This window comes from Symphalangus syndactylus, chromosome 3 (assembly GCF_028878055.3).
Source record: "Symphalangus syndactylus isolate Jambi chromosome 3, NHGRI_mSymSyn1-v2.1_pri, whole genome shotgun sequence".
In the NCBI taxonomy this organism is placed as follows: Eukaryota; Metazoa; Chordata; class Mammalia; order Primates; family Hylobatidae; genus Symphalangus; species Symphalangus syndactylus.
In genome coordinates, this window is record NC_072425.2 from 135638272 (window position 1) to 135658132 (window position 19861).

At 44.5% G+C, this 19861-nt stretch overlaps 1 protein-coding gene and 1 non-coding gene across 9 annotated transcripts in view; both read left to right on the top strand.

Moving 5' to 3' along the window:
- The window catches only part of ARCN1 (archain 1), a 33167-nt gene extending 16916 nt beyond the window's left edge, over window positions 1–16251 (top strand). For 5 of the 8 annotated variants that reach the window (XM_055273363.2, XM_055273364.2, XM_063636565.1 and 2 more), the window contains 5 exons: window positions 2148–2313; window positions 4794–4941; window positions 5999–6107; window positions 10407–10611; window positions 13974–16251. In XM_055273363.2, the coding sequence (XP_055129338.1) occupies window positions 2148–2313; window positions 4794–4941; window positions 5999–6107; window positions 10407–10611; window positions 13974–14063 (718 nt within the window). In that variant the 3' untranslated portion in view covers window positions 14064–16251. Of the gene's footprint in view, window positions 1–2147; window positions 2314–4793; window positions 4942–5998; window positions 6108–6412; window positions 6476–10406; window positions 10612–13973 lie in introns of all 8 variants that reach the window. The other 3 variants (XM_063636566.1, XM_063636567.1, XM_063636563.1) reach the window with 2 other exon arrangements.
- LOC129479909 (U6 spliceosomal RNA) lies at window positions 6397–6502 on the top strand. Its single transcript, XR_008656838.1, has one exon. It is a non-coding gene; the product is annotated as a U6 spliceosomal RNA (small nuclear RNA).
- Window positions 16252–19861: the final 3610 nt, after the last annotated feature.

Sequence of the window (19861 nt, forward strand, 5' to 3'; positions counted from 1 at the left end):
TATCATTGTTAGCCTGGCATGATGGCACATGGCTGTAGTCCTTGCTACTCAGGAGGCTGAGGCAGGAGGATCACTTGAGACCAGGAGTTCAAGGTTATAGTGAACTGTGATTGTGCCTCTGAATAGCCACTGCACTCCAGCCTGGGCAACATAGCAAGATCTGTCTCTTAACAACAACAGGCTGGGTGCAGTGGCTCACGCCTGTAATCCCTACACTTCGGGAGGCTGAGGCAGGCAGATCACCTGAGGTCAGGAGTTCAAGACCAGCCTGGCCAGCATGGTGAAACCCTGACTCTACTAAAAATACAAAAATGAACCGGGCGTGGTGGCAGGCACCTGAAATCCCTGCTATGCGGGAGGCTAAGACAGGAGAATCACTTGAACCCGGGAGGCAGAGGTTGCAGTGAGCCGAGATCACACCATTGCACTCCAGCCTGGGCAAGAAGAGTGAAACTCCATCTCAAAACAACAACAACAACAACAAAAAGCTAAAAAAACTATCAGTGTAAATTTGTGAAGTGAATAATGGTACTGTGATTGATTATGTAAGAGAATATCCCTAATCTTATAAAATAAGCACTGAAGTATTTAGGGGTAAAGTGCCGTGATGTATATAATCTGCTTCTTAATGGTTCAGGGAAAAAAAAATCAAATGTATAACATACATATATAATGTTTAGAGAGAGAGAAACACAAATGCAAATTATAAAACAAATGAGGTAAATGTTAACAGTAGGTGAATCTGGAAAAGGGTATATAATGTCTTCCTTGTATAATTTTAACTTTTTTAAGCTTGAAAATATTTACAAATAGAAAATTTTTTCAGTTGTTTGTTTTCTCACCATTGCCTACTATTCATTTGGGTGGATATGCCTTTATTTTTTATTTTTCATTTTTTTTGAGACAGAGTCTCACTCTGTTGCCCAGGCTGGAGTGCAGTGGCACCATCTCGGCTTACTGCAAGCTCCGCCTCCTGAGTTCACGTCATTCTCCCGCCTCAGCCTCCTGAGTAGGTGCCCATCACCACACTTGGCTAATTTTGTTCTTGTATTTTTAGTAGAGGTGGGGTTTCACCATGTTAGCCAGGATGGTCTCTATCTTCTAACCTCGTGATCTGCCCGCCTTGGCCTCCCAAAGTGCTGGGATTACAGGCGTGAGCCACCACGCCCGTGGATATGCCTTTATTTAAGCAGCCCCCTATTGGAAGACATTTGTTTCTAAACTTTTGCCATTACAAGCAATTCTTCAGTGAATAACTTAGCAGATTGTTTTGCACAGGTGAGAATTTATCTGTAGGATAGAGTCTGTTGAAGAATTGCTGTATCAAAGGGTATCGTCTTTTAAATGTTTATAGCTGTAGCAGTAGCACCTTTAAAAAAACATTGTTGGCCGGGCACGGTGGCTCACGCCTGTAATCGCAGCACTTTGGGAGGCCAAGGCGGGCGGATCACGAGGTCAGGAGATCGAGACCATCCTGGCTAACACAGTGAAACCCCGTCTCTACTAAAAATACAAAAAAAAAAAAAATTAGCCGGGCGAGGTGGCAGGCGCCTGTAGTCCCAGCTACTCGGGAGGCTGAGGCAGGAGAATGGCGTGAACCCTGGGGGGCGGAGCCTGCAGTGAGTCGACATCATGCCACTGCACTCCAGCCTGGGCGACAGTGAGACTCTGTCTCAAAAAAAAAAAAAAAAAAACGTTGTTGATGGCTAATCATTAGACCTTGGAGAAAGGGAGTTCTGGTTTCTACCTTTCTTTTTTCTTTTCTTTTCTTTTCTTTTCTTTTTTTTTTTTTTTTTTTTTTTTTTTTTTTTTTTTTTTTTTGAGACGGAGTTTCACTCTTGTTGCCCAGGCTGGAGTGCAATGGGACAATCTCGGCTCACCACAGCCTCTGCCTCCTGGTTCAAGCGATTCTCCTGCCTCAGCCTCCAAGTAGCTGGGACTACAGGCATGTGCCACCACGCCTGGCTAATTTTGTATTTTTAGTAGAGACGGGGTTTCTCCATATTGGTCAGGCTGGTCTCGAACTCCCCACCTCAGGTGATCCGCCCGCCTAGGCCTCCCAAAGTGCAGGGGTTGTAGGCATGAGCCACCGCGCCCCGCCATTGGTTTCTACCTTTCTGAACAAATGTATTACTTTCTCTTTATAGTGTACATATGAAAATTGAAGAAAAGATCACATTAACCTGTGGACGAGACGGAGGATTACAGAATATGGAGTTGCATGGCATGATCATGCTTAGGATCTCAGATGACAAGTATGGCCGAATTCGTCTTCATGTGGAAAATGAAGATAAGAAAGGGGTGCAGCTACAGGTGTGTAGAAGCTTTTGATAGGGAGTATTAACACTTTGTCTACCTATTATAGTCTTTCTCTACTAGAGTTCCCAATATGAACCACAGAAAATTATTTAATTATATAACTAGCATCACTCTAAACGCATAGGAAAGAAGTTAATTTATTGCATACAGTAGCTCCCTGAGAGTAGTAAAGCAACTGTGTAAGGATGGCTTTTAAATATTGGAATTGAATAAAAGGTCATTTCAAAATCTAATAAATGACTTCATACTCACCAATAAAAGATACAAGGAGGTGTTTATCTTTTGCTGTTATGAAAACAGTAAATCGCTTAGGATCTTGCTTGAAATACAGTTTTAAAAAAACAAGGCTGTAGACCAGGCGTGGTGGCTCATGCCTGTAATACCAGCACTCTGAGAGGCTGAGGCTGAAGGATCGCTTGAGCCCAGGAGTTCAAGAACAGCCTGAGCAACAAGACCCTATCTCTACAAAAACTTAAAAAATTAGCCAGGCATGGTGGCACAATGCGAAATGTACTCATTCTGCTATTAAATAAACTACCAGTGCTTGTTTTGTTAACTGAAGGGCAGCATCTAATGGTGTATTTGAAAAGTACATAAAATCCTTTCAATATAAGTGTGTGTGTTCCAACTATTGGATAGATAGATATAAGCCCTGCTTTATATTACAGGTGTTCTTGTAATTTCATTTCATTTAGCTGACATCTTGTCACAAGAACAAAGCCTTTTTACGGAAGAGTGTTTTTGTCTACTTTCCCCACCATAGTCGGCACAGAATTGTCTTTTGGAAGCAGTGCTTATATTATTTGACAACATTTTTGCTGGCTTGTAAAGTGCTATCCAAAAGTGATTTCTGTTTTGTTTTGTTTTGTTTTGTTTTCCTGAGATGGAGTCTCTCTCTGTTGCCCAAGCTAGAGTGCTGTGGTACGATCTTGGTTCACTGCAACGTCTGCCTCCCCAGTTCAAGCAGTTCTCCTGCCTCAGCCTTCTGAGTAGCTGGGATTACAGGCATCTGCCACCATGCCCAGCTAATTTTTTTTATTTTTAGTAGAGATGGGGTTTCACCATGTTGGTCAAGCTGGTCTCAAACTCTTGACCTCGTGATTTGCCCACCTCATCATCCCAAAGTGTTGGGATTGTAGTCATGAGCCACCATGCCCAGCCCTTCTGGGTTTGTTTGTTTTTGTCTTGTTTTTTTGTTTTGTTTTTTTGTTTTTACACAGAGTCTCTCTCTGTCATGCAGGCTGGAGTGCAGCGGTACAACCTTGTCTCGCTGCAGCCTTAACCTCCTGGGCTAAAGCAATGCTTCCTCTTCAGCCTCCGTAGTAGCTGGGACTATAGGTGTGCACCACCACACCCAGCTATTTATTTATTTATTTATTTATTTATTTATTTATTTATTTATTTTTTGAGATGGAGTTTCGCTCTTCTTGCCCGGGTTGGAGTGCAATGGCGTGATCTCGGCTCACCGCAACCTCTGCCTCCCGGGTTCAAGCCATTCTCCTGCCTCAGCCTCTCGAGTAGATGGGATTACAGGCGTGCGCCACCATTTCCAGCCCCAGCTAACTTTCGTATTTTTAATAGAGATAGGGTTTTGCCATGATGGCCAGGCTGATGTCAAACTCCTGACCTTCAATGCCCCGCCCACCTCAGCCTCCCCAAAAACAATTTCTTTTAAAAAGATAAGACTATCTTAATTGGCTTGGATTTTAACAACTTTGTCTGTCGGCAAAATTGCAACTAGACTTTACACAGAGCTTGCCCTTTTCTGCTACTTTATATAAGGCCAGAACTGCTATCTGACCCAGGCAGCTGATCAGGGTCTTACTGGAGCCTTCTGCTTGGCAAACCTGGCCCCACCATGAACCTGCTCCCTGTGAAGTATTTTTGGAAAGGACTTGGTTAATGGTCTTTTAACTTTTTCAGGTGCAAACTTGTTCTGTAATGGCTTTTAGAGTTGAAATTAGCTTTTTTTTTTTTAATTACTAGTTTTTAAATATCTTAAATCTTTTTTTTTTTCTTTTTTTTTGAGACAGAGTCTTGCTCTGTCACCCAGGCTGGAGTGCAGTGCCGCAATCTCGGCTCACTGCAAGCTCCGCCTCCCCGGTTCACGCCATTCTCCTGCCTCAGCCTCTCCGAGTAGCTGGGACTACAGGTGCCTGCCACCACGCCCGGCTAATTTTTTGTATTTTTTTTAGTAGAGACGGGGTTTCACCGTGGTCTCGATCTCCTGACCTCGTGATCCGCCCGCCTCGGTCTCCCAAAGTGCTGGGATTACAAGCGTGAGCCACCGCGCCCGGCCTTAAATCATTTTAAAATAAGTTTGAAGAAGGGAAATCTTTCTTCAAAATGAAAAAGAATTGGAATTTGTTAGGTACTCTATTTTGGATGTTTAGATTGTGGGCCGTATGAGCCTAGTGAGGGGTTGTTTCTCATCTGTCTGAACCTCAGGAGTTTTCCTTTCCCTCTCATTCTAGACCCATCCAAATGTGGATAAAAAACTTTTCACTGCAGAGTCTCTAATTGGCCTGAAGAATCCAGAGAAGTCATTTCCAGTCAACAGTGACGTAGGGGTGCTAAAGTGGAGACTACAAACCACAGAGGAATCTTTTATTCCACTGACAAGTAAGTGCCTCTGGCCAGTCCCACTAAGCTAGTTTGCATTGAGAACTAGAAATAGCCCTTGCTTGTACACTTTTATTTTTATTGCCATAGCAAAGTTCTTTCTGACAAAATGACTTTCTTTTGAAATAGACCTGGTGCTGCATTTTGTATATTTTTTTTTTTTTTTTTTTGAGACGGAGTCTCGCTCTGTCGCCCAGGCTGGAGTGCAGTGGCGCAATCTCGGCTCACTGCAAGCTCCGCCTCCCGGGTTCACGCCATTCTCCTGCCTCAGCCTCCGAGTAGCTGGGACTACAGGCGCCCGCCACCGCGCCCGGCTAATTTTTTTGTATTTTTAGTAGAGACGGGGTTTCACCGTGGTCTCGATCTCCTGACCTCGTGATCCGCCCGCCTCGGCCTCCCAAAGTGCTGGGATTACAAGCGTGAGCCACCGCGCCCGGCCTGCATTTTGTATATTTTTATCATTAGTTTTCATTTTTAATAGCTTTCATTTTGAAACCATTGTAGTTTTGTTGTTGTTATTGTTTTAGAGACAAGGTCTTCTTCTGTTGCCCAGGCTGGAGTGCAGTGGGGCAATCATAGCTCACTGCAGCATCAAGCTCCTGGACTCAAGCCATCCTCCTGCCTCAGCCTCTTGATTAGCTGGGACTAGGACTACAGGCACATGCCACCACATCCAGCTAACTTTTTTTTTTTTAAGACACAAACTCCCTCTGTCACCCAGGCTGGAGTGCAGTGGTGTGATCATGGCTCATTACAACCTTGAACTCCTGGGCTCAGCTGATCTCCCACCTCAGCCTCCTGAGTAGCTAGGAGAACAGGGAAGTGCCACCACGCCTGGCTTTTTTTTTTTTTTTTTTTTTTTTTTTTTTTTTTTTTTTTGTATAGGTGGAGTCTCACTTTGTTGCCTAGGCTGGTCTTGAACTCATGGCCTCAACCAATCCTCCCACCTCGATCCTGCCACCTTGGTCCTCTAAAGCACTGGGGTTACAGGCATGAGCCACTGCACTCAGCCATCTTTTTCTGATATTCTAGTATGACTCCTTTGCTTTCTCCTCAGTTAATTGCTGGCCCTCGGAAAGTGGAAATGGCTGTGATGTCAACATAGAATATGAACTACAAGAAGATAATTTAGAACTGAATGATGTGGTTATCACCATCCCACTCCCGTAAGTGCTGTCCCTGTGTCCCCTATGTTGGACTTACAGAACTGGTCTTTCGGAACTCATTTTGGAGTCAGCACCTACCTGACCTGACTGTCCATTCAAAGACACTTGATTCTTAAAAAAGCTGGTTGTGAAAGAAACCAGATATAAAAGGCTGCATGTTATGTGATTCCACTTCTTTGTCTTTCTGGAAAAGGTAACACTGTTGAATAAAAATGAGGAGGTAAGAAGGTACTTCACTTCAGAGAGGCACAAGGGAACTTTTGGGAATGATAGGAATGTTCTAGGACTTGTGTTTGCTTTGGCAGCACAGGTACTAAAATTGGAACCATACAGAGAAGATTAGCTTGGCCCCTGGGCAAGGCTGACATGCAAGTTATGAAACATTTTGTATTTATAAATAAGTAAAGCAAGGAAATTGTTTTTTTTGCGACAGAGTCTCACTCTGTCACTGGAGGTCACTGGCACGATCTCGGCTCACTGCACCCTCCACCTTCCAGGCTCAGGCTATCCTCCTGCCTCACCCTCCCGAGTAGCTGGGACTACAGGCGCACACCACCACGCTTGGCTAATTTTTGTATTATTTGTAGGGACGGGGTTTTGCTGTGTTGTGCAGGCTGATCTCGAACTGAGCTCAAGTGATCTGCCCGCCTCGGCCTCCCAAAGTGCTGGGATTATAAGCATGAGCCACCACACCCAGCCAAGAATTTCCCTGTGACTTGATTGTGGTGGTGCTTACTGCATACACTTGTTGAAATACATTGAGCACTTTGAAAGGATGGATTTTACTGACTTTAAAACCAAACTGAACAAGCCAGTTATAGATCTGGAGCTGTGTTTATTTTTATTTTTTATTTTTATTGGAGACTGAGTTTCGCTCTTGTTGCCCAGGCTGGAGTGCAATTATGTGATCTTGGCTCACTGCAACCTCCACCACCTAGGTTCAAGTGATTCTCCTGCCTCAGCCTCCCGAGTAACTGGGATTACAGGCATATGCATCATGCCCAGATAATTTTTGTATTATTAGTAGGGACGGGGTTTCACCATGTTGGCCAGGCTGGTCTCAAACTCCTGACCTTAGGTGATCTGCCCGCCTTGGCCTCCCAAAGTGCTGGGATTATGGGCGTGAGCCACCGCACCTGGCTATTTTTATTTTTATTTTTTTGAGACAGAGTCTCACTCTGTCGCCCAGGCTGCAGTGCAGTGGTGCACCTTTGGCTTACTGCAACCTCCACCTCCCAGGTTCAAGCGATTCTCGTGCCTCAGCCTCCCAAGTAGCTGGGATTACAGGCGTGTGCCACCACGCTCAGTTAATTTTTGTATTTTTAATAGAGATGGGGTTTCACTATGTTGGCCAGGCTGGTCTCAAACTGGCCTCAAAATGATCCACCTGCCTTGGCCTCCCAAAGTGCTGGGATTACAGGCGTGAGCCACTGCACCTGGCCTGGAACTGTTTTTAGATGTTGTTTGTGTAGTATTGAAGATTTCCAGAAGGAGGAGCCATTTCTCAGTCAAACTTCTGTTTCGCAGCTTTCAAAGAAATTGAGTCTATTGGGCTGAATGTTTCATTTTCACGTGCTCTCTAAACTTTCACTAAAGATGAGAGCGTGTTCAAGGGAGCTATTGATTCTTGTTGAACAAGATGTCTACATTAATTACAGTAAATTTCCTAACAGCCCTTTTGGAGCATAATTTATATACAATAAACTACACATATTTTAATTGTACAATCTTGACATGTTTACACTTGTGAAACCACCACCATAATCAAGATAACAAAAATGTCCTGTCAACCCCAGAAGTTGAGTTCCAATAAGCTTTTGTTGTACACTTAAATGGCCCACTCTCTAGGATCAATTGGAAATGGTCTCTACCTTATCTTTTTAGTAACATTTACAGTGAGCATGCAGTTATTACTTCACAGTAAATCCTAGCTTCTTTCACCTACCCATCAGCCCTCGTGATTACGCACAGTGTTTAATTATGAGCACCAGTAAGTGTATTCTTAGTGTATCTTTACTGTTACATTGCTCAGTTATTGCTGCAGAGAAAATGGTACTAATTTGCCAGGTGCAGTGGCTCACGCCTGTAATCCCAGCACTTTGGGAGGCCGAGGCGGCTAGATCATGAGGTCAGGAGATCGAGACCATCCTGGCTAACACAGTGAAACCCCGTCTCTACTAAAAATACAAAAAATTAGCCGGGCGTGGTGGCGGGTGCCTGTAATTCCAGCAACTCCGGAGGCTGAGGCAGGAGAATGGTGTGAAGCCGGGAGGCGGAGCTTGCAGTGAGCTGAGATGGCACCACTGCACTCCAGCCTGGGTGACAGAGCGAGACTCCATCTCAAAAAAAAAAAAAAAAAAGGTACTAATTTAATTCATAGTTTTCTTCCCTTTTTGATAATTCAGGCCTTTACATGATCAGGTCTGGTTTTAGTCATTCTTGTTTTCAATTTTTAAAATATGCTTTATTACCAGTATCCCCTTTAATGGGTAACCATCTTATCCTCTACAGTATAGTTAGTGCTTCAGAACAATAGATGGCTGCCTTGAACCGTTGTAGGACTTGGGCGTTGGTGACAGGTAGAGTTTTGTTTGTCAAGATTTAGTTTACTAGACTATTTATAGAATGCCACAATTTTGAGGCCTGTCTACCCTATAATTGTGGTTGTGGTGGTTTCCTGTATTCTAGTTCAGTTTTGCAATGGTCTCCAGAAGAGACCCTTACACAACATTTTACTCCCGTTGTCTAGAACTGATCAAATTAGAAGAGATCAGAATCAGAATTAGAGCAAGGGCACAGAGAAGGAACATAAAAGAACCAGGACCCTGAAATTGATAGGGAAGAGTTAATAGTCTTACGCCACCCTTAAAGTTTACTGTGTCTCCCTTATTTACCCTATCCCTAATATAAACATTGAGTGTCACTGGTGAATTAAAAGCCGGTAAATTTAGAATGTGTAGGAGTAGGTGACACTGCCTGTCAGCCGTGTGTAGGGGTGCAGAGTAAATCTTAACTAGCCCTGCTTCTCTTGCAGATTAAGGACAACTATGGATCTGTTTCTCCCATCATGTTTCTATTTTGCCCCAGGGGTAATTGTGCTTTCACTTATCAAATAAAAGTCCATTTACTGGATTGTAAATCAAATAAACCCATTGGTGTCAACTTCAATAAGTTTGAAACATTCTGAAATCTTTAAAAACAAATTCTCAGCCGGGTATGGTGGCTCATGCCTGTAATCTCAGCACTTTGGGAGGCCAAGGCAAGTGGATCACGAGGTCAGAAGATTGAGACCATCCTGGCCCGCATGGTGAAACCCCGCCTCTACTAAAAATACAAAAATTAGCTGGGCATGGTGGCGCACGCCTGTAGTCCCAGCAACTTGGGAGGCTGAGGCAGGAGAATCACTTGAACTGGGGAGGCGGAGGTTGCAGTGAGCTGAGATCACGCCATTGTACTCCAGCCTGGCGACAGAGCGAGACTCTGTCTCAAAAAACAAACAAAAAGGCCGGGCGCGGTGGCTCACGCCTGTAATCCCAGCACTTTGGGAGGCTGAGACGGGCGGATCACGAGGTCAGGAGATCGAGACCATCCTGGCTAACAAGGTGAAACCCCGTCTCTACTAAAAATACAAAAAATTAGCCGGGCGCGGTGGCGGGCGCCTGTGGTCCCAGCTACTCGGGAGGCTGAGGCAGGAGAATGGCGTGAACCCGGGAGGCGGAGCTTGCAGTGAGCTGAGGTCGCGCCACTGCACTCCAGCCTGGGTGAAACAGCGAGACTCCGTCTCAAAAAAAAAAAAAAAAACAAAAAAATAATTCTCTCAAAGGCCTCCATTCATCTCCGTTATTGATGTTTAGAGTTTCCCCCCACTATTATCAATCTGCTTGTTTTGTTTCCTCATTGTTTCCTACAAAGAGTGCTACATTATGTTAAAATTCCTTATTTATAGGGCAGCAACCTATTGGGGCAGGGTTTTTGGAAACATAGCTATCTTAACACATTTGTTGGTTGCAGTCCCCAGATCTAGTCCGTAAGTTGGAGTAGCCCATAGGCGTATCTGCCAAATACCTATTTTTGCTTATTAACTGTATCTACAGAGGGAGGGAATTGAGTGAAACTCTTAGTCAGGGTGCTAGGACTTCATCATTTGATCCTTGAAGTTATTAGGGAGCCTTTTTTTTTCCCTGAAATTGTAGTCCTAGAAGGCAAAATTTGGGGATCATAATCAAATTTGGGGTTGGTTTTCCATGGTGGAGTTCTAGCTCTGAACAGCTACCTTGACCAGAATGTTTCTCACAACAGGTCTGGTGTCGGCGCGCCTGTTATCGGTGAGATTGATGGGGAGTATCGACATGACAGTCGACGAAATACCCTGGAGTGGTGCCTGCCTGTGATTGATGCCAAAAATAAGAGTGGCAGCCTGGAGTTTAGCATTGCTGGGCAGCCAAATGACTTCTTCCCTGTTCAAGTTTCCTTTGTCTCCAAGAAAAATTACTGTAACATACAGGTACTCCATTTTAGTTGAGAACATATATAGGGAAAGTGGTAGGACAGTAGGAACACGTATAGGATGCCAGACAGGTAGCATGGCTTTTTGTGGTCAGATAAAGCTCAGAAAAAAACTGATGTCTCCTACAGGAATTCCCTTTCTAATTCATTGTACGATCGTGGTCAAATTCTTTTATCGCTTTACCTCAGTTTTCCTCTCTAGATCAGACAAAGTAAAGAAATAGAATGTTAATACATATAAAAGTACTTGTGGATTGTGCAAGATTCATAAACACTTAGTTGCCTGTTTTTTTAACCATATATATATATATATATATATATATATTTTTTTTTTTTTTTTTTTTTGAGACAGAGTCTTTCTCTGTCCCCCAGGCTAGAGTGCAGTGGCGCGATCTTGGCTCACTGCAAGCTCCGCCTCCCGGGTTCACGCCATTCTCCTGCCTCAGCCTCCCGAGTAGCTGGGACTACAGGCGCCTGCCAACATGCCCGGCTAATTTTTTGTATTTTTAGTAGAGACGGGGTTTCACCGTGTTAGCCAGGATGGTCTCGATCTCCTGACCTCGTGATCCGCCCGCCTCGGCCTCCCAAAGTGCTGGGATTACAGGCTTGAGCCACCACGCCCGGCCTTAACCTTATATATTTTAAAGTCAATTTGCCAAAACACCCCAACGCATGGTTTTTTAAGACCTAGCTGTCACTTGATTTATACCCAAAGAATGAAAGTTGTTTTATTTGGAAGACAAAATTACTGCAAAAAAAAAAAAAAAAAAAAAAATCCATTCTATTACAAATGGAAATTATTTGGGGGTTATTTATGTCACAGCTCCCTTTATTAGTACAAATAATCATGAGCCAATTCTGTTGCAAACTCTGTCCTTTAGGTAGGCAAAGCAATGGAGATGTGTGAACTGTTCCTTCGGATTTTTTTTTTTTTTTTTTTTTTTGAGATGGAATTTCGCTCTTTTCGCCCAGGCTGGAGTGCAGTGGCGTAATGTCAACTCACCGCAACCTCCGCCTCCCAGGTTCAAGCAATTCTCTTGCCTCAGCCTCCCAAGTAGCTGGAAATACAGGAATGCGCCACCATGCCCGGCTAATTTTTGTGTATTTAGTAGAGACGGGGGTTTCTCCATGTTGGTCAGGCTGGTCTCAAACTCCCAACCTCAGGTGTTATCTACCCACCTCAGTCTTCCAAAGTGCTGGGATTACAAGTGTGAGCCACAGTGCCCAGCGGATTTTTTTTTTTTTTTTCTGAGACGGAGTCTTGCTCTGTCGCCCAGGCTGGAGTGCAGTGGCACAATCTCGGCCCACTGCAACCTCCGCGTCCCGGGTTCAAGCAATTCTCCTGTCTCAGCCTCCCCAGTAGCTGGGACTACAGGCACCTGTCACCACACCCGGCTAATTTTTGTATTTTTAGTAGAGACGGGGTTTCACCATATCGGTCAGGCTGGTCTCGAAATCCTGACCTCAGGTGATCCGCCCACCTCAGCCTCCCAAAGTGCTGGGATTACCGGCGTGAGCCACCGCGCCCGGCGGATTTTTTTAAGACGGAGTTTCACTCTTGTTGCCCAGGCTGGAGTGCAATGGCGTAATGTTGGTTCACTGCAACCTCTGCCTCCCAGGTTCAAGCGATTCTCCTGCCTCAGCCTCCTGAGTAGCTGGGACTACAGGCACGCGCCACCACACCTGGCTGATTTTTGTATTTTTAGTAGAGATGGTGTTTCACCATGTTGGCCAGGCTGGTCTCAAACTCCTGACTTCGTGATCCACCCACCTCGGCCTCCCATAGTGCTAGGATTACAGGTGTGAGTCACCGCACTCGGCCCAGATCATTTTTTTTTTTTTTTTTTTTTTTTTTTTTTGAGACGGAGTCTCGCTCTGTCGCCCAGGCTGGAGTGCAGTGGCGCAATCTCGGCTCACTGCAAGCTCCGCCTCCCGGGTTCATGCCATTCTCCTGCCTCAGCCTCTCTGAGTAGCTGGGACTACAGGCGCCTGCCACCACGCCCGGCTAATTTTTTGTATTTTTAGTAGAGACGGGGTTTCACCTTGGTCTCGATCTCCTGACCTCGTGATCCACCAGCCTCAGCCTCCCAAAGTGCTGGGATTACAAGCGTGAGCCACCGCGCCCGGCCCCCAGATCATTATTTTTTAACTCATCATTCTTCCAGTTTTTGTTGTTGTTTTGAGATAGAGTCTTGCTCTGTCACCGAGCCTGGAGTGCAGTGCGATCTCAGCTCACTGCAGCCTCTGCCTCCTGGGTTCAAGTGATTCTCCCGCCTCAGCCTCCCAAGTAGCTGGGACTACAGGCGTGTACTACCACACCCAGCTAATTTTTTTTTTGTATTTTTAGTAGAGATGGGGTTTCACCATGTTGGCCAGGCTGGTCTCTAACTGCTGACCTCAGATGATCTGCCCACCTCAGCTTCCCAAAGTGCTGGAATTACAGGAGTGAGCCACCACGTCTGGCTGTTCTTCCAGTTTTTTAATTTGCATTACTAGGACCCAGTTTATATTGTTAATATTCCCCTCTTTTTGACTTGCTTGTTGTTCTGGCCCTGACTTAGCTTTCCATATGATCTCCGTCTCCCCTGTAAGTGCTTAGAAAGTTGCAGCTTCCTCCCTTGAATGATTCCAAAGAGCAGTTCTCTCTCCCTATCCTGTTAGTTAGTGACATAACCCCATCAGTGTTGGAAGCAACTGTATTGAACTCAAGACATTAGATAGAAATGGGTAAATCTTCCTATTCAAAGATTAGGACAGTATAATTGCTCTCCCAAAACTTCATTAGAAAATATGAATCAGTGGTTCAAGTGTTGTATTGGTGCCGTTATAGGTACCATTGTTACAAGTAATTAATTAAACTGGATATTTATTTATTTAAAAAGGAAAAACCTTATTGGAAGGACCCAGCCATGCCTAAAAAATAAGTATGATAGAGCAGCTTACTGGAACTTTTAACACGAGCGTTTGAGAGCAGAGCAAATAAATAATGTGAAGAGCTAGAACGTTGCCTTTTGGGTCAGAATGTTAATATATCATCCTGATAGAATGTCTATGAATTTCATGGGTTATACAGGGCAGGGCTGGGCTGTGGCCACTCATTTGGGAGCTTTTACTTAATACTACGGAACATCTCATCCCAATAGTTGTCTTTTCTCCATCTAGAAGGAAAGCAGCTTAATCATGTTGGTGGGGAAGAGTGATGCTGTGACTTTCAGTTGTGAATTGAACATTTTTCTAGTATTTTACAGTTACTTTTAATACCGCTTTTAGGGAAATTGATATGTTCTGTAATGAGAATATAGTCAACATCATGGAGACTCAAACCTCCTGCTTTACCTTACTCTTTGTTTATTTTCCTAGGTTACCAAAGTGACCCAGGTAGATGGAAACAGCCCTGTCAGGTTTTCCACAGAGACCACTTTCCTAGTGGATAAGTATGAAATCCTGTAATACCAAGAAGAGGGAGCTGAAAAGGAAAATTTTCAGATTAATAAAGAAGATGCCAACGATGGCTGAAGAGTTTTTCCCAAATTTACAAGCCATTGGAGACCCCTTTTTTCTGATACAATGCACGATTCTCTGCGCGCAAGGAACCTCGACTCAACCCCATGTTTCAGTGTCACAGAGACATTCTTTGATAAAGAAATGGCACAAACATAAAGGGAAAGGCTGCTAATTTTCTTTGGCAGATTTTATTGGCTAGCAGGAAAGCAAGCTCTCCAGAGAATGCCCCCAGTTAAATACCTCCTCTGCCTTTACCTAAGTTGCTCCTTTATTTTTATTTTATTGAGATGGAATCTCGCCTTGTCACCCAGGCTGGAATGCAGTGGCGTGATCTCAGCTCACTGCAACCTCCGCCTCCTGGGTTCAAGCAAGTCTCCTGCCTCAGCCTCCAAGTAGCTGAGACTACAGGTGCATGCCACCACGCCTGGCTAATTTTTTGTATTTTAGCAGAGACGGGGTTTCACCGTGTTGCCCAGGCTGGTCAAGAACTCCTGAGCTCAGGCAATCCGCCCACCTTGGCCTCCCAAAGTGCTGGGATTACAGGCATGAGCCACCGTGCCCAGCTGCTCGTTTATTTTAATACCTAAATATAATCCCTAAATATAGTTATATTTCATACTTAGTTTGTTTTTAAAAAGTTTTCTCTGTAAAAGATTTTAATCTTTCATACCCTTTACCTTTAGGTTTTTCTTTCTATACATTCAGTCAGGCACTGGGATCATCTGTTTACAGGCATTATATTTATTTGGCACTCCTGGAACAAGTATATCTAACCCATTCTTGATTTTTGGACTATTCAGGTGAACTGTTCGAGGGGTATGGGGTCTAGAAGTTAAAAGATAAGCATGTCTTCTGCCCTTTTCCCATATCCATTCATTCCTTCATCTCTTTGCCAAGTTGTTTTCCTTTCAGGGCCTGTCCTTCCAGTTTAGAACAGTACCATGAATCCCACTTGTGTCAATATTAAAGATAGCTGAGAAGCACCTTTCAAATGGCACAGTCCCTCTTCAGGATGTCTAAAAGAATGGTTATGTCTGTCCAGTTAGGGATTTCACATCCACATGTAATCATGTCTGCTGCTGTTGCTACCCAAATTTTCAGTTCTCCACATTTTGGGTACTTAAGCTAAAACGTAATGGCCACAGTCTTTGTAATCCATTCACATTCCTCAGTCTCACCACCTCCCTCTTCCAGACCGTACTCTCTGTCATCAGTCCCCTCCTTTCTAACAGAAATGGGGTTATGATTTTGAATGCTGTGGCTTCAGGGAGTCTTTGTGCCAATCCTGCTGGCCCTAAACTATCAAGGAGGCTCCATTTCACCATTTGATTTTTTGCATTTCAGAAGGCAACTGATTATTTTGGTATGTACAGATTACTCACATATACCCCGTTTCCTTCCAGTCAGCCCAACATTTTCCACCAGTCTGTCTGTCCCCATCTCTGAAATCCTTCTCTTCCCCCTAAGTCTTTTGAGTGTCATCATGTACTGGTGGTTTCTCGGTTCCATCTCATCCATTTCCTTTTCAATGGAGACTACAGCATCAGCCAGCTCAGCCTTGGCTTTTAACTCAGTATTCCAGTCCATAGGGGTGGTGAAAAGTTGCTGCAAGGCTGCAGGCACTGGCAGTGGGAAGAGGCAGACGACTAGATGATTTCTGCACTTTTAGCTGGTTGAAAAGTACCACTCCCACTCTGAACATCTGGCCGTCCCTGCAAAGAGTGTACTGTGCTTCAAGCAGAGCACTCAAACATAAATGGCAGTGTGTGGAATTGCTTGCCAAAGAAGTTTCTAGCCTTTCCCTTTCCCCTAACTGCATCAGGGAAGAATTCTTATCTCTAGCTTGGTTTCCACGTGAGGTTTTTCTGAGAAGGGCCTGGGACAAGAAGTCTGTCATGTAGTTAAGCAGGCAAGAAATCCTACTAATCCAGTTTTGTTTGAAAGTTGTTTGTCCATATGATTTTTTAAAAGTCAAGTTTAATTTCAAAAAACCCTTTTTTTCTGAGATTACTTTTGGGGTAATATTTAAAATGAGAGACATTTTGTAACCCTGTAAAATACATAGGGAATATAACATTCCAGTGTATACAAACAAGGCAAATTCTTTAATCAAATAAAGAGCATTATAAAATGAGATGTTTATTGGATTCTTGACTCACTTTGGTGTCTGCTTGTTGATTCAGGATGCTGTAATGGGACCTAAGATTAAAAATTAATGACATGTTTTTTTTAAGAGAAAGTAATCTGTGAGAGTATTCATTGCCTTTTTCCATATTATATGTATTGTGCTTCCTTGTATATTTTTCTACATTTGATACATGCACTCCTGACAGTGTAGCTTTTGAATTTGATGCTACTTCTGGCCTTTTTGGAGATTGGAGTCTTAATTTTGTCAGACGGCAGTTGGAGAGTCAAAAAAGTCAGGCTTCATCTTTAATCTTGGAGTCTTCTCCATTAGACCGTGATGAGAAGTGATCCAGGGATGAGGGGTAATGGGAACAATTTTTGGGATCTGTTGATAATTCCCTCGGATAAACCTGCTTACTTTTTTTTTTCTTTTTTTTTTTTTTTTGAGATGGAGTCTCGCTTAGCTGCCCAGGTTGGAGTGCAGTGATGTGATCTCGTCTCACTGCAACCACCATCGCCCAGCTTCAAGCGATTCTCCTGCCTCAGCCTCCAGAGTAGCTGGGATTACAGTCACCCGCCATCATGCCGGGCTAATTTTTTTTGTATTTTCGTAGAGACAGGGTTTCACCATGTTGGTCAGGCTGGTCTTGAACTCCTGGTCTCAGATGATCCGCCCACCTCTGCCTCCCAAAGTGCTGGATTACAGGCGTGAGCCACTGCGCCCAGCCTTTTTTTTTTTTTTTTGAGACAGAGTTGCTCTGTCACCAGGCTAGAGTGCAGTGGCATGATTTCGGCTCACCTCAACCTCCGCCTCCAGGGTTCAAGCAACTCTCCTGCCTCAGCCTCCTGAGTAGCTGGGATTACAGGCACACACCACCACCCCTGGCTAACTTTTGTATTTTTAGTAGAGACGGGGTTTCACCATGTTGGTCAGACTGGTCTCGAACTCCTGACCTCGTGATCCGCCTGCCTTGGCCTCCCAAAGTGCTGGGATTACAGGCGTGAGCCATCACACTCCGCCAGAGCTGCTTGCTTGCTTTTTTTTTTTTTTTTTGAGACGGAGTCTCGCTCTTTCGCCCAGGCTGGAGTGCAGTGGCGCGATCTCTGCTCACTGCAGGCTCTGCCCCCCGGGTTCACGCCATTCTCCTGCCTCAGCCTCCCGAGCAGCTGGGACTACAGGCGCCCGCCACCTCGCCCGGCTAATTTTTTGTATTTTTAGTAGAGACGGGGTTTCACCATGTTAGCTAGGATGGTCTCGATCTCCTGACCTGGTGATCCGCCCGCCTCTGCCTCCCAAAGTGCTGGGATTACAGGCGTGAGCCACCGCGCCCAGCCTTTCTTATGCTTTTTTAAAATTTAACTTGGAAAAATTATTGAGTGTCAAAAAATTGGAAGGCAAATTATTCTCACTTATTAATAATAAGTATCTGGGATGAGAAATTTTTAATGTTGAAAGCCAAGATTCTGATTTTTTTTTTCTTGGTGAAAAAGAAAGTATCTGGTCTAATGTTGCTCAAGTGTGGCTTAGCTGTCTGAGTGAGACTAGCCTTAATCGAATGAAACGATTAAGGTCTGTCATTCCTTTACTCACTATAGCTTCAAATTTGTCAACCCATGCATCTCTGATGGGAAACTTTGCCCTCCAATGAATTTTTAAATTGTGAACAGTTTTAAAGTTGTTCACACTGGCTAGGGTCTGAGATTTCCAGGGTTGATGTAGAATAGCTTTTTATTAAACTTCACATCTGGTAGGGCTTATTGGAAGGAGACAGGAGAAAAATGGAAAAAGTCATCCTCAAGAAGATTAAAGTCTAACCAGAAGCAATGACTGTATCTGCTTGTAAAGCCTTTTTTTTTTTTTCCAAGCTAGACAAGTGTTAACTACAGCTAGTACTAAACATGGATCTATATGAGAGTAGGTAACATGGCTTCTGTCTTGTAGGCTCTAGAGGAATCTCCAGAAAACCTCACAAATGATTTTCTTTTGCTATGCACATCTGTCTTATTACAACCCCCTTACCCCCAATTCCCTCGTCCTAGAAGATCCACAAGTAGGTTGGTTGCTGTGCATTGCTGTTACCCAAGGGCAGACAGCAACACTACAAATAGCTGTCTTAACGTCTTATCCTGGGGAGCTGGGGATTGATACGGGGATAGGCCTTTAGAAAAATCAGACTATCTTTCCAAACCAGGCTGTTTTCCCTCTCACAATCACAAGTCAAGCTATTAGGCAGTTTTCAGAAGCTTGTACCACTTCTGCCATCCCCCACCAAAGTTTTTTGCCCTGCTGTTCTTAGGGCAGGGGCTAAGTGGTTATTTAGGGTCTAAACCAATACTGGAAAGCTGCCCTAGGTGTACTCTGTGTGATCAGATTGATTACCAAACCAGGACAGGGGCTATTTGAAAGAAGAATTAGAAATTCAAGACAATGAGAGAAATTGAAATAGGTCTTGTCTCCCATTCTTTTGCCCAAATGAATGCTTGTTCTTTTCAGCTCATTAGGAAAGCCCTTAGCCTTGGAGGTACACAAGACCAGTCTTCTGTCCTACCCAAATTTCCTACTTAGCTTGGATGCATGTTAGCTTTGGGTAGAAGCAGACTATGCAATTTCTAAGACAAGCTGAAGAGAGCTTTGAACTTTTCCCCAAGTTGCTGCAGTATCATTGCTACCACCACTCCTACACCAATGATGCCTGACTTCAGGATCCAGAGGCCAGAAATGGACAGCTTTCTGGAAGAGGCCCTAGGGAGCTGAACTCAGCTAGACTGGACTTCTTTGACCTGCACTAGACCTGGAGACTCTTCTTCACTGAAGGAAGGAGCAGAAAGCCTGTAAGTCTGGTCTAAATTCCAGCTGGGGTGGATAGCAAAAAATAATTTGTCCTCTTTGAGATGGACAAGTGCTGTTCTAATTCAATGAGTTTAGTTTGTGCTGTCTCTCCCTAACCCAGGAACAGCAGGAGGCTGAACTACAGGAATCTCTGGTCACTCATTGACAGGATTGCTTGCTGTATGAGCAATAATCACCTCTCTGGGGCTAGAGGGAGTACAATTTGAGAGGTTGGACAAAGTGGGGAATGTGCCAAGGCAAAAGCAGGAGTATGGAAATCCACTCCTGACACTTGTAGCCAATGCAGAGGGCTTTAGAAAAATGCACTCTTCCTTCCACACCCAGGCTTTGCCCTCTCCCCCTGCTTCCACTTCGGAAAGTCTGAAGCAGGCCTGGAAAGCTGTTTTCTGCTTTCTTTCCCTCTCTTCCTCCCCCTTTCCTGAGCTCCCAGCTGCTCGACCTCTTGCGTAACTATGAGAGCGCTGAGTTTTTTGATGGGCTCCAGATGTGGAGCGGGGCGGGGATGGAGAGTGGGGGTGGTAGGTCTTTAGTCCCCTGAGTGCTCTAACTGTGGGAACATAGAGGCCTGATACAGCAGGGGGGAGGACACATTGCACAGCGCCTTTATCATAGGGTCAGCTGGTCCCTGTGTTGGGAGGTCAGTGAGAGAAGTTGGGTGCTGTTTCAACCCTCTGCCTCAGCATCCGCTGCCTCCATGGCAGGCTTGATTATTCCTGAAATTCCTCCTGCCCAGTACAGTAAAGAGGAGCTGGGGGTCGTGAAACAG